Raw genomic sequence first — 13,053 nt, forward strand, 5'->3', positions numbered from 1 at the left:
CAGTGTACGACAAACTATCGGTATCCTATCACCATTAATCAGTGTACGACAAACTATCGGTATCATATCACCATTAATTAGTGTATGACAAACTATCGGTATCCTATCACCATTAATGAGTGTACGACAAACTATCGGTATGCTATCACCATTAATGAGTGTACGACAAACTATCAGTATCCTATCACCATTAATGAGTGTACGACAAACTATCGGTATCCTATCACAATTAATTAGTGTACGACAAACTATCGGTATCATATCACCATTAATTAGTGTACGACAAACTATCGGTATCCTATCACTATTAATGAGTGTACGACAAACTATCGGTATCCTATCAACATTAATGAGTGTACGACAAACTATCGGTATCCTATCACCATTAATTAGTGTACGACAAACTATCGGTATCCTATCACTATTAATGAGTGTACGACAAACTATCGGTATCCTATCAACATTAATCAGTGTACGACAAACTATCGGTATCCTATCACCATTAATGAGTGTACGACAAACTATCGGTATCCTATCACCATTAATGAGTGTACGACAAACTATCGGTATCCTATCACCATTAATGAGTGTACGACAAACTATCGGTATCCTATCACCATTAATGAGTGTACGACAAACTATCGGTATCCTATCACCATTAATGAGTGTACGACAAACTATCGGTATCCTATCAACATTAATGAGTGTACGACAAACTATCGGTATCATATCACCATTAATTAATGTACGACAAACTATCGGTATCATATCACCATTAATTAGTGTACGACAAACTATCGGTATCATATCACCATTAATGGGTGTACGAGAAACTATCAGCTTCATATCACCATTAATGAGTGTACGACAAACTATCCGTATCCTATCACCATTAATGAGTGTACGACAAACTATCGGTAGCCTACACCATTAATGGGTGTACGACAAACTATCGGTATCCTATCACCATTAATTAGTGTACGACAAACTATCGGTATCCTACACCATTAATGAGTGTACGACAAACTATCGGTATCCTATCACCATTAATGAGTGTACGACAAACTATCGGTATCCTATCACCATTAATGGGTGTACGACAAATTATCGGTATCATATCACCATTAATGAGTGTACGACAAACTATCGGTATTATATCACCATTAATGAGTGTACGACAAACTATCGGTATCCTATCACCATTAATCAGTGTACGACAAACTATCAGCATCATATCACCATTAATGAGTGTACGACAAACTATCGGTATCATATCACCATTAATTAGTGTACGACAAACTATCGGTATCCTATCACCATTAATTAGTGTACGACAAACTATCAGTATCCTATCACCATTAATTAGTGTACGACAAACTATCGGTATCCTATCACCATTAATGAGTGTACGACAAACTATCGGTATCATATCATCATTAATTAGTGTACGACAAACTTTCGGTATCCTATCACCATTAATTAGTGTACGACAAACTATCGGTATCATATCACCATTAATGAGTGTACGACAAACTATCGGTATCCTATCACCATTAATGAGTGTACGACAAACTATCGGTATCCTATCACCATTAATTAGTGTACGACACACTATAGGTATCCCATCACCATTAATGAGTGTACGACAAACTTTCGGTATCCTATCACCATTAATTAGTGTACGACAAACTATCGGTATCATATCACCATTAATTAGTGCATGAAAAACTATCGGTATCATATTACCATTTAGTACTTGACCAAATTATCCAATACCTCAGTGGCTAAACCGTTTGGCAAAATCTGAAATATCACATTGGTCATCCTTTCCAAGGCAAAAATTGAAACACAAACATAAATAAGTAGAATAATAATAACAGCATCTCAATGGGCGACAAAATTATTATAATATTTTAGCACCGATTTTGGTTTTGATTATTTCGTTTTGATAGAAAGGTCAACAGAGGATTTATTGAAATCTTATTGCAAGCGGACTTCCTTTTGCGCTCAAATATAGTCTCGAGTCGTGATTATCATTCATGAATGAACTCATACATTACAAACCGAGTCTGCTTCAAACGAAAGGTACACGATGGTGATATAGTATATACATTAGATACAGTACCGGGGTACACAATGGTGATATGTACATTAGATACAGTACCGGGGGTACACAGTGGTGATCTGTACATTAGATACAGTACCGGGGGTACACGATGGTGATACAGTATGTACATTAGATACAGTACCGGGGTACACGATGGTGATACAGTATGTACATTAGATACAGTACCGAGGTACACATGGGTGATCTGTACATTAGATACAGTACCGAGGTACACATGGGTGATCTGTACATTAGATACAGTACCGGGGTACACAGTGGTGATTTGTACATTGGATACAGTACCGGGGGTACACAATGGTGATATGTACATCAGATACAGTACCGGGGATACACAATGGTGATATGTACATTAGATACAGTACCGGGGGTACACAATGGTGATATGTACATTAGATACAGTACCGGGGGTACACAATGGTGATATGTACATTAGATACAGTACCGGGGGTACATAATTGTGATCTGTACATTAGATACAGTACCGGGGGTACACAGTGGTGATATGTACATTATATACAGTACCGGGGTACACAATGGTGATATGTACATTAGATACAGTACCGGGGGTACACAATGGTGATATGTACATTAGATACAGTACCGGGGTACACAATGGTATTGGGGGTACACAATTGTGATCTGTACATTAGATACAGTACCGGGGGTACACAATGGTGATATATACATTAGATACAGTACCGGGGGTACACAATGGTGATATGTACATTATATACGGTACCAGGGGTACACAATGGTGATATATACATTAGATACAGTACCGGGGGTACACCATGGTGTTATAAGTTAAGTTAAGTTTATTTCCAGATCAGGATTGATTGATCCTCTATACTGGACTCAACATACAATACACAATGATATAATAATAAGGTATGTACAAATCATAATAAATAGTTAGTATTCAGTTCCGTTAAATGTTATTTAAAAGTTTATATTGATATATCGGCTCTGTAATTATAAATGATGTCTTGGTTTTCCCAGAATTTATCAAGTCTATTCTTAAAACAGTTTGTGTTAGTGGCAGATATCACGGTTTCCGGCAGAGAATTCGAGATCCTTGCTGATCTCACAGTGACATAGTTTCTTTTGAGAGAAGATATTGCTCTTTGTGGAAAAAGTTTTTAGAATTTCCTCTAACACTGCCCTTCTCCGACATGTTGGAGCACAATTTTATGAGGGTACAGCATTCTTGGTCGTACACTCCACTGATCATTTTGTATATTTCGATCATGTCTCCCCTCACGCGCCTGTATGATAACGTAGGTAATTTAAGTTTTTTTTATCTTTCTTCATACGTTGAATTATGTAATCCAGGTAGGCATCGCGTGTCTCATCTCTGTACGTTTTCAATTAGATCGATATGTTTGTATTTATAAGGAAGCCATACTGCACTCGCGACGAAGTCAAGCTGAGATCTGACTAAAGATTTATATAATGGTATAAATAATTTCATGTCCATAAACTGGAAAGTTCTTCTTAGCATACCAAACACTGAGTTAGCTTTTTTAACTTTTTCACTTATATGGTTTTCAAAACTTAATTCTGGCTCAACGGTTACTCCTTTATCTTTCTCCTTAGATGTTGTTATGTACATTAAATACAGTACCGGGGGTACACAGTGGTGATATGTACATTAGATACAGTACCAGGGGTACACAGTGGTAATATATACATTAGATACAGTACCAGGGGTACACAGTGGTGATATATACATTAGATACAGTACCGGGGGTACACAATGGTGATATGTACATTAGATACAGTACCGGGGTACACAGTGGTGATATATACATTAGATACAGTACCAGGGGTACACAGTGGTGATATATACATTAGATCCAGTACCGGGGGTACACAATGGTGATATGTACATTAGATACAGTACCGGGGTACACAGTGGTGATATATACATTAGATACAGTACCGGGGTACACAATGGTGATATGTACATTAGATACAGTACCGGGGGTACACAATGGTGATATGTACATTAGATACAGTACCGGGGGTACACAATGGTGATATGTACATTATATACAGTACCGGGGTACACAATGGTGATCTGTACATTAGATACAGTACCGGGGGTACACAATGGTGATATGTACATTAGATACAGAACCGGGGGTACACAATGGTGATATGTACATTAGATACAGTACCGGGGGTACACAATGGTGATATGTACATTATATACAGTACCGGGGGTACACAATGGTGATATGTACATTAGATACAGTACCGGGGTACACAATGGTGATCTGTACATTAGATAAAGTACCGGGAGTACACAATGGTGATATGTACATTAGATACAGTACCGGGGTACACAATGGTGATATGTACATTAGATATAGTAGCGGGGTACACAATGGTGATCTGTACATTATGTACAGTACCGGGGGTACACAATGGTGATATGTACATGTAGATACAGTACCGGGGTACACAATGGTGATATATACATTAGATACAGTACCGGGAGTACACAATGGTGATATGTACATTAGATACAGTACCGGGGGTACACAATGGTGATATGTACATTAGATACAGTACCGGGGGTACACAATGGTGATATGTACATTAGATACAGAACCGGGGGTACACAATGGTGAACTGTACATTAGATACAGTACCAGGGGTGCACAATGGTGATATGTACATTAGATACAGTACAGGGGGTACACTATGGTGATATGTACATTAGATACAGTACCGGGGGTACACAATGGTGAACTGTACATTAGATACAGTACCGGGGGTACACAATGGTGATCTGTACATTAGATACAGTACCGGGGGTACACAGTGGTGATATGTACATTAGATACAGTACCGGGGGTACACAGTGGTGATATGTACATTAGATACAGTACCGGGGGTACACAGTGGTGATATGTACATTAGATACAGTACCGGGGGTACACAATGGTGATATGTACATTAGATACAGTACCGGGGGTACATAATGGCGATATATACATTAGATACAGTACCGAGGTACACATGGGTGTTATGTACATTATATACAGTACCAGGGGTGCACAATGGTGATATGTACATTAGATACAGTACCGGGGGTACACAGTGGTGATATATACATTAGATACTGTACCGGGGTACACAATGGTGATCTGTACATTAGATACAGTACCGGGGGTACACAATGGTGATATGTACATTAGATACTGTACCGGGGTACACAATGGTGATCTGTACATTATATACAGTACCGGGGTACACAATGATGATATATACATTAGATACAGTACCGGGGGTGCACAATGGTGATATGTACATTAGATACAGTACCGGGGGTACACAATGGTGAACTGTACATTAGATACAGTACCGGGGTACACAGTGGTGAACTGTACATTAGATACAGTACCGGGGGTACACAATGGTGATATGTACATTAGATACAGTACCGGGGGTACACAATGGTGATATATACATTAGATACAGTATCGGGGGTACACAATGGTGATATGTACATTAGATACAGTATCGGGGGTACACAATGGTGATATGTACATTAGATACAGTGCCGGGGGTACACAATGGTGATATGTACATTAGATACAGTACCGGGGGTACACAATGGTGATATGTACATTAGATACAGTACCGGGGTACACAATGGTGATCTGTACATTAGATACAGTACCGGGGGTACACAGTGGTGATATATACATTAGATACAGTACCGGGGGTACACAATGGTGATATGTACATTAGATACAGAACCGGGGGTACACAATGGTGATATGTACATTAGATACAGTACCGGGGGTACACAATGGTGATATGTACATTATATACAGTACCGGGGGTACACAATGGTGATCTGTACATTAGATACAGTACCGGGGGTACACAATGGTGATATGTACATTAGATACAGTACCGGGGTACACAATGGTGATCTGTACATTAGATACAGTACCGGGGGTACACAGTGGTGTTATGTACATTAGATACAGTACCGGGGGTACACAATGGTGATATGTACATTATATACAGTACCGGGGGTACACAATGGTGATCTGTACATTAGATACAGTACCGGGGGTACACAATGGTGATATGTACATTAGATACTGTACCGGGGTACACAATGGTGATCTGTACATTATATACAGTACCGGGGTACACAATGATGATATATACATTAGATACAGTACCGGGGGTGCACAATGGTGATATGTACATTAGATACAGTACCGGGGGTACACAATGGTGAACTGTACATTAGATACAGTACCGGGGTACACAGTGGTGAACTGTACATTAGATACAGTACCGGGGGTACACAATGGTGATATGTACATTAGATACAGTACCGGGGGTACACAATGGTGATATATACATAAGATACAGTATCGGGGGTACACAATGGTGATATGTACATTAGATACAGTATCGGGGGTACACAATGGTGATATGTACATTAGATACAGTGCCGGGGGTACACAATGGTGATATGTACATTAGATACAGTACCGGGGGTACACAATGGTGATATGTACATTAGATACAGTACCGGGGTACACAATGGTGATCTGTACATTAGATACAGTACCGGGGGTACACAGTGGTGATATATACATTAGATACAGTACCGGGGGTACACAATGGTGATATGTACATTAGATACAGAACCGGGGGTACACAATGGTGATATGTACATTAGATACAGTACCGGGGGTACACAATGGTGATATGTACATTATATACAGTACCGGGGGTACACAATGGTGATCTGTACATTAGATACAGTACCGGGGGTACACAATGGTGATATGTACATTAGATACAGTACCGGGGTACACAATGGTGATCTGTACATTAGATACAGTACCGGGGGTACACAGTGGTGTTATGTACATTAGATACAGTACCGGGGGTACACAATGGTGATATGTACATTATATACAGTACCGGGGGTACACAATGGTGATCTGTACATTAGATACAGTACCGGGGGTACACTATGGTGATATGTACATTAGATACAGTACCGGGAGTACACAATGGTGATATGTACATTGGATACAGTACCGGGGGTACACTATGGTGATATGTACATTAGATACAGTACCGGGGGTTACACAATTGTGATATGTACATTATATACAGTACCGGGGGTACACAATGGTGAACTGTATATTAGATACAGTACCGGGGGTACACAATGGTGAACTGTACATTAGATACAGTACCAGGGGTACATAATGGTGATATGTACATTAGATACAGTACCGGGGGTACACAATGGTGATCTGTACATTAGATACAGTACCGGGGGTACATAATGGTGATATGTACATTAGATACAGTACCGGGGGTACACAATGGTGATATGTACATTATATACAGTACCGGGGGTACACAATGGTGAACTGTATATTAGATACAGTACCGGGGGTACACAATGGTGATCTGTACATTAGATACAGTACCGGGGGTACACAATGGTGATATGTACATTAGATACAGTACCGGGGGTACACAATGGTGATATGTACATTAGATACAGTACCGGGGGTACACAATGGTGATATATACATTAGATACAGTACCGGGGGTACACAATGGTGAACTGTACATTAGATACAGTACCGGGGGTACACAATGGTGATATATACATTAGATACAGTACCGGGAGTACACAATGGTGATATGTACATTAGATACAGTACCGGGGGTACACAATGGTGATCTGTACATTAGATACAGTACCGGGAGTACACAATGATGAACTGTATATTAGATACAGTACCGGGGGTACACAGTGGTGATATATACATTAGATACAGTACCAGGGGTGCACAATGGTGATATGTATATTACATACAGTACCGGGGGTACACAATGGTGATATGTACATTAGATACAGTACCGGGGGTACACAATGGTGATATGTACATTAGATACAGTACCGGGGGTACACAATGGTGATATGTACATTAGATACAGTACCGGGGGTACACAATGGTGATATATACATTAGATACAGTACCGGGAGTACACAATGGTGATATGTACATTAGATACAGTACCGGGGGTACACAATGGTGAACTGTACATTAGATACAGTACCGGGGGTACACAATGGTGATATGTACATTATATACAGTACCGGGGGTACACAATTGTGATCTGTACATTAGATACAGTACCGGGGGTACACAGTGGTGATATATACATTAGATACAGTACCGGGAGTACACAATGGTGATATGTACATTAGATACAGTACCGGGGGTACACAATGGTGAACTGTACATTAGATACAGTACCGGGGGTACACAGTGGTGATATGTACATTAGATACAGTACCGGGGGTACACTATGGTGATATGTACATTAGATACAGTACCGGGGGTACACTATGGTGATATGTATATTAGATACAGTACCGGGGGTACACAATGGTGATATGTACATTAGATACAGTACCGGGGGTACACAATGGTGATATGTACATTAGATACAGTACCGGGGGTACACAATGGTGATATGTATATTAGATACAGTACCGGGGGTACACAATGGTGATATGTACATTAGATACAGTACCGGGGGTACACAATGGTGATATGTACATTAGATACAGTACCGGGGGTACACAATGGTGATATGTACATTAGATACAGTACCGGGGGTACACAGTGGTGATATGTATATTAGATACAGTACCGGGGGTACACAATGGTGATATGTACATTAGATACAGTACCGGGGGTACACAATGGTGATATGTACATTAGATACAGTACCGGGGGTACACAGTGGTGATATGTATATTAGATACAGTACCGGGGGTACACAGTGGTGATCTGTACATTAGATACAGTACCGAAGGTACACAGTGGTGATATGTACATTAGATACAGTACCGGCGGTACAAAAGAAGGATCTGCATATTGTAGACGTATTGTGCCCTTCCCCGGACGTCAGTCACTACCTTATCAACATACCTGAATTATACCGAGAGATGACACCTGTATAAAACATAGCAGCCACCAACAGAAATGACAGTTAAATTTACCGATTTGAAAGCTTACCATACAAAACCAATACACGTGAAGGTGATTGGATTCACGTGATGTAACACCGCTCCCTGTCCCCACCTGTCCTGTCAGGTGACCCGCCCCTCAGCGATTGAGTCCTTATTACACACTATTGACACACCTGATGTGTCTGACGTTTGTACAGCCTTGTTAAATGTCACCACCCTAGAGTATACACTAGATTTCTATGTATAAACATTACAATTGGTTCAACCTACACTATAAAAGTCACGATTGTAATGGAGGCAAACAATATCACAGTATACGCGGACGGTCTGCTTTCGTTCATAGTGACATGCAACAATTTCACTTACCACACTATAATAAGTAAAGGTGGCCAACGAAATCCCAGAGAAACCTAAAACCAGTATACTATAACTCAGGTAACATTTTTACCTGCCCTTGTGTTGTCGTTTATCGATAATCGAATCATTCGGTTCTAACATTGTATTCTTGATATAAAACAAATCCCATTATTTCAAAGGTCAAGTGACCAGGATCCCAGAGTGCCTGGGGGTTCTGGTAATTTCTCAAGCACAAACATTTGATCAAGCTATAATCAAAGTACCCACCTGAGACAAACTCCCAATCAAAGTACCCACCTGAGACTAACTCCCAATCAGAGTACACATCTGGGACAAACTCCTAATCAAAGTACACATCTGGGACAAACTCCCAATCAGATTACACATCTGGGACAAACTCCTAATCAGAGTACACATCTGGGACAACCTCCTAATCAAAGTACCCACCTGGGACAAACTCCTTATCAAAGTACCCACCTGGGACAAACTCCTAATCAAAGTACCCACCTGGGACAAACTCCTAATCAGAGTACACACCTGGGACAAACTCCCAATCAGAGTACACACCTGGGACAAACTCCTAATCAGAGTACTCATCTGGGACAAACTCCCAATCAGAGTACACATCTGGGACAAACTCCTAATGACAGTACATATCTGGGACAAACTCCCAATCAGAGTACACATCTGGGACAAACTCCTAATTAAAGTACCCACCTGGGACAAACTCCTAATCAAAGTACATATCTGGGACAAACTCCCAATCAGAGTATTCACCTGGGGCAAACTCCCAATCAGAGTTCCCATCTGGGACAAACTCCTAATCAGAGTACACATCTGGGACAAACTCCTAATCACAGTTCCCATCTGGGACAAACTCCTAATTAAAGTACACACCTGGGACAAACTTCTAATGAAAGTACCCACCTGGGACAAACTCCTAATCAGAGTACACATCTGGGACAAACTCCCAATTAGAGTACACATCTGGGACAAACTTCTAATTAAAGTACCCACCTGGGACAAACTCCTAATCAGAGTACACATCTGGGACAAACTCCCAATCAGAGTACCCACCTGGGACAAACTCCTAATCAGAGTACACATCTGGGACAAACTCCCAATCAGAGTACACATCTGGGACATTAAGTACCCACCTTGGACAAACTCCTTATCAAAGTACCCACCTGGGACAAACTCCCAATCAAAGTACACATCTGGGACAAACTCCCAATCAAAGTACATATCTGGGACTAAAACCAAATGAAGTTTCCACTATCCAACCCCTGTCAAAGTACATTCTAAATACATGTAGAACGACACCCCAATACAAGTCATTATCTTAGAAGAAAAACATACACAGATCTTCCCAAACCAATAAATCCATGTCAATCAATCAAATGCCGAGCGATGCTTCCCGACCGACATGTCAGATTGTATAAAGGGGGCACCGTCTCTAGGCGTTACTATGATAGCTGAGTATATGCTTTATTTATAACTGAGGCTTCCCTCGCTAAAAGAGTGCCGCGAAAGCTGAGCCCTGTAACTTCAGGTGAAGGTCAGATGTGTGTGGTTCGAAGCTCCCTAACCGTGTCGATTTGTATTTCTCATGAAGCTGAAAAACGGGCCGATCTGTGCTGTCGCGGTTGTATCATTGTACAAGACACTATATATCTTAATAGCTCTGGATAGCATGCAACGGCGGCTTCACTTATGTTGTTCGGTGAGATATAGTCTCCATGAACTAATACAAAGAGACCCCGCCTCAAAATGACTCTGGCTGTTGATGAGGCAATAAATCCAGCAAAACAAACCAGCGATTAAGTTACAAATCAGTACAAAATAAAAGACTTGCTCAAGCCCGGATATTCAGTATGGTTGGGAGGGGTGGTGTGGGTGAGTAGGGACGATGGTGTTTGAAAATTAGAGATTTAAGAGTTAATTTGAAAATGAACAGAGAGGAAGCGAGCACTTCTTGTTAAATGTCACTGATTGACATGTCTGTCATAATATACATAAGTAATAACCCGACAGACCAGTGCTACATAACAGTACATTAACTATACAACGACTTGTCAATCACACTTCATGTAAATCTTCCGACTCATTAGCGATTTTACTTTCCAGGTGTGTTACTCAGGAAAACGTGTCATCAAGACAGAAAGAAAACCGCTTTGATTTACATATATATGACAGTGGTGATTCTAAAATGGCATCTACTAGACAGTTCAGAGTAACACGCCTCACAGTGAATGATTGTCTACAGATTGAAAGAATATTGACTTGTTTCTGAAGGGATACGTTTACGGGGACAACAGATGGCGAGTGATAGGGCCAGCTTTCTTAACGATTGGACGGTCATATTAATAAATATTGCACTTCTGTTCAACATGAATACAGCATGAATACAATTTGTCAGACGAAGAGAATGACGTCATAAGCATGGGGATATTTATGGAGATATTCGTGTGTGCATTATCAAATTACGACTGCATTTGTCAATTTTGCATACAAAACATTTCCCGACAATCATGATAACTTAATGATCGATACGGGTGGTCGGGTGACACATTGAAGTAACACACTTGGCTATCACCTAGGCGGCCGGGGCTTCATTCCCCGATAGGGCGTGTAAAGATATTGGCGTCACCTGCACGACCACGTGGGGTTTTCTCCGGGTGGTTAGACCCTTCGCGCGCTTCCATCCGAGCCAACACTGGTGATTAACACAAGTTAACATTAACATAAGTTGGTATATACATAAATCGTTTCGAAATAGCTGTAATATTAATACAGTTTTTAAACTATATGTGTTATCTGGGTCAACCTGCAAAATGTTGATGGGCATATTACAAGTCCTAAAATAACACCTGAACTGGTGTATAATGTATGTATAATATTTAACGAATGTTTAATGTGTGGTGCTTAATGTTTCATGTATAATATATAATGTATTATGTTAAACGTATAATGTATATATTTAATGTAAAGCGTTTAATGTATAGTTATAATGGAGAACGAGTGGCTAATGATGACAAATGAAATGAAGTATAATGTTTAATGCATAGTGTGTAATGTTACACGTAGGTCGTAACACAGTTCCGATGATGGAGGCTGTGTGTTGGGGTTGAAATTGTGATTTAACTTCACTATCTCGGATTCGTCTGTGATTATATGTAAAGAGAATACATGTTTAACGTGAAAACCAGTTAGAAGCCGTACGTGTTGAGTTAAAACCACGTGTCTGTGTTTATACATACATACCAGTTGTTACAAGACATAGGTCCTTGGCACGTATTTCCCGAACATGAAGTGCAATTTAGTTGTCCAGTTGCCATGGTCATCACTTGGAACCAACTAACACTACACTGTGATGTCCACTTCGATCTGACCGGTCACCATTCGACTGCACCTATCAGCCATTTCGTGTGAATGGTTTAGCGGACATGTCTATGACGTCAGACCTATACACAGACAGTGCCCTTTAGGCCTCTCGCTTTTTATCGCTTACTTAACTCGC

General features: G+C 40.4%; 1 protein-coding gene across 3 annotated transcripts in view; it reads right to left on the minus strand.

Annotated features, from left to right (window-relative positions):
- The window catches only part of LOC117342180 (metalloreductase STEAP4-like), a 69,534-nt gene that overhangs the window by 20,956 nt on the left and 35,525 nt on the right, over positions 1-13,053 (minus strand). The window contains exon 1 of one of the 3 annotated variants that reach the window (XM_033904212.1): positions 12,798-12,972. The exons of the other annotated variants lie outside the window; for them this stretch is intronic. Within the exon in view, the coding sequence (XP_033760103.1) occupies positions 12,798-12,877 (80 nt within the window). The 5' untranslated portion in view covers positions 12,878-12,972. Of the gene's footprint in view, positions 1-12,797; positions 12,973-13,053 lie in introns of those variants that run through there. 3 annotated transcript variants of the gene reach the window in all.

The sequence above is a fragment of the Pecten maximus genome, chromosome 14 (genome assembly GCF_902652985.1).
Source record: "Pecten maximus chromosome 14, xPecMax1.1, whole genome shotgun sequence".
NCBI lineage: Eukaryota > Metazoa > Mollusca > Bivalvia > Pectinida > Pectinidae > Pecten > Pecten maximus.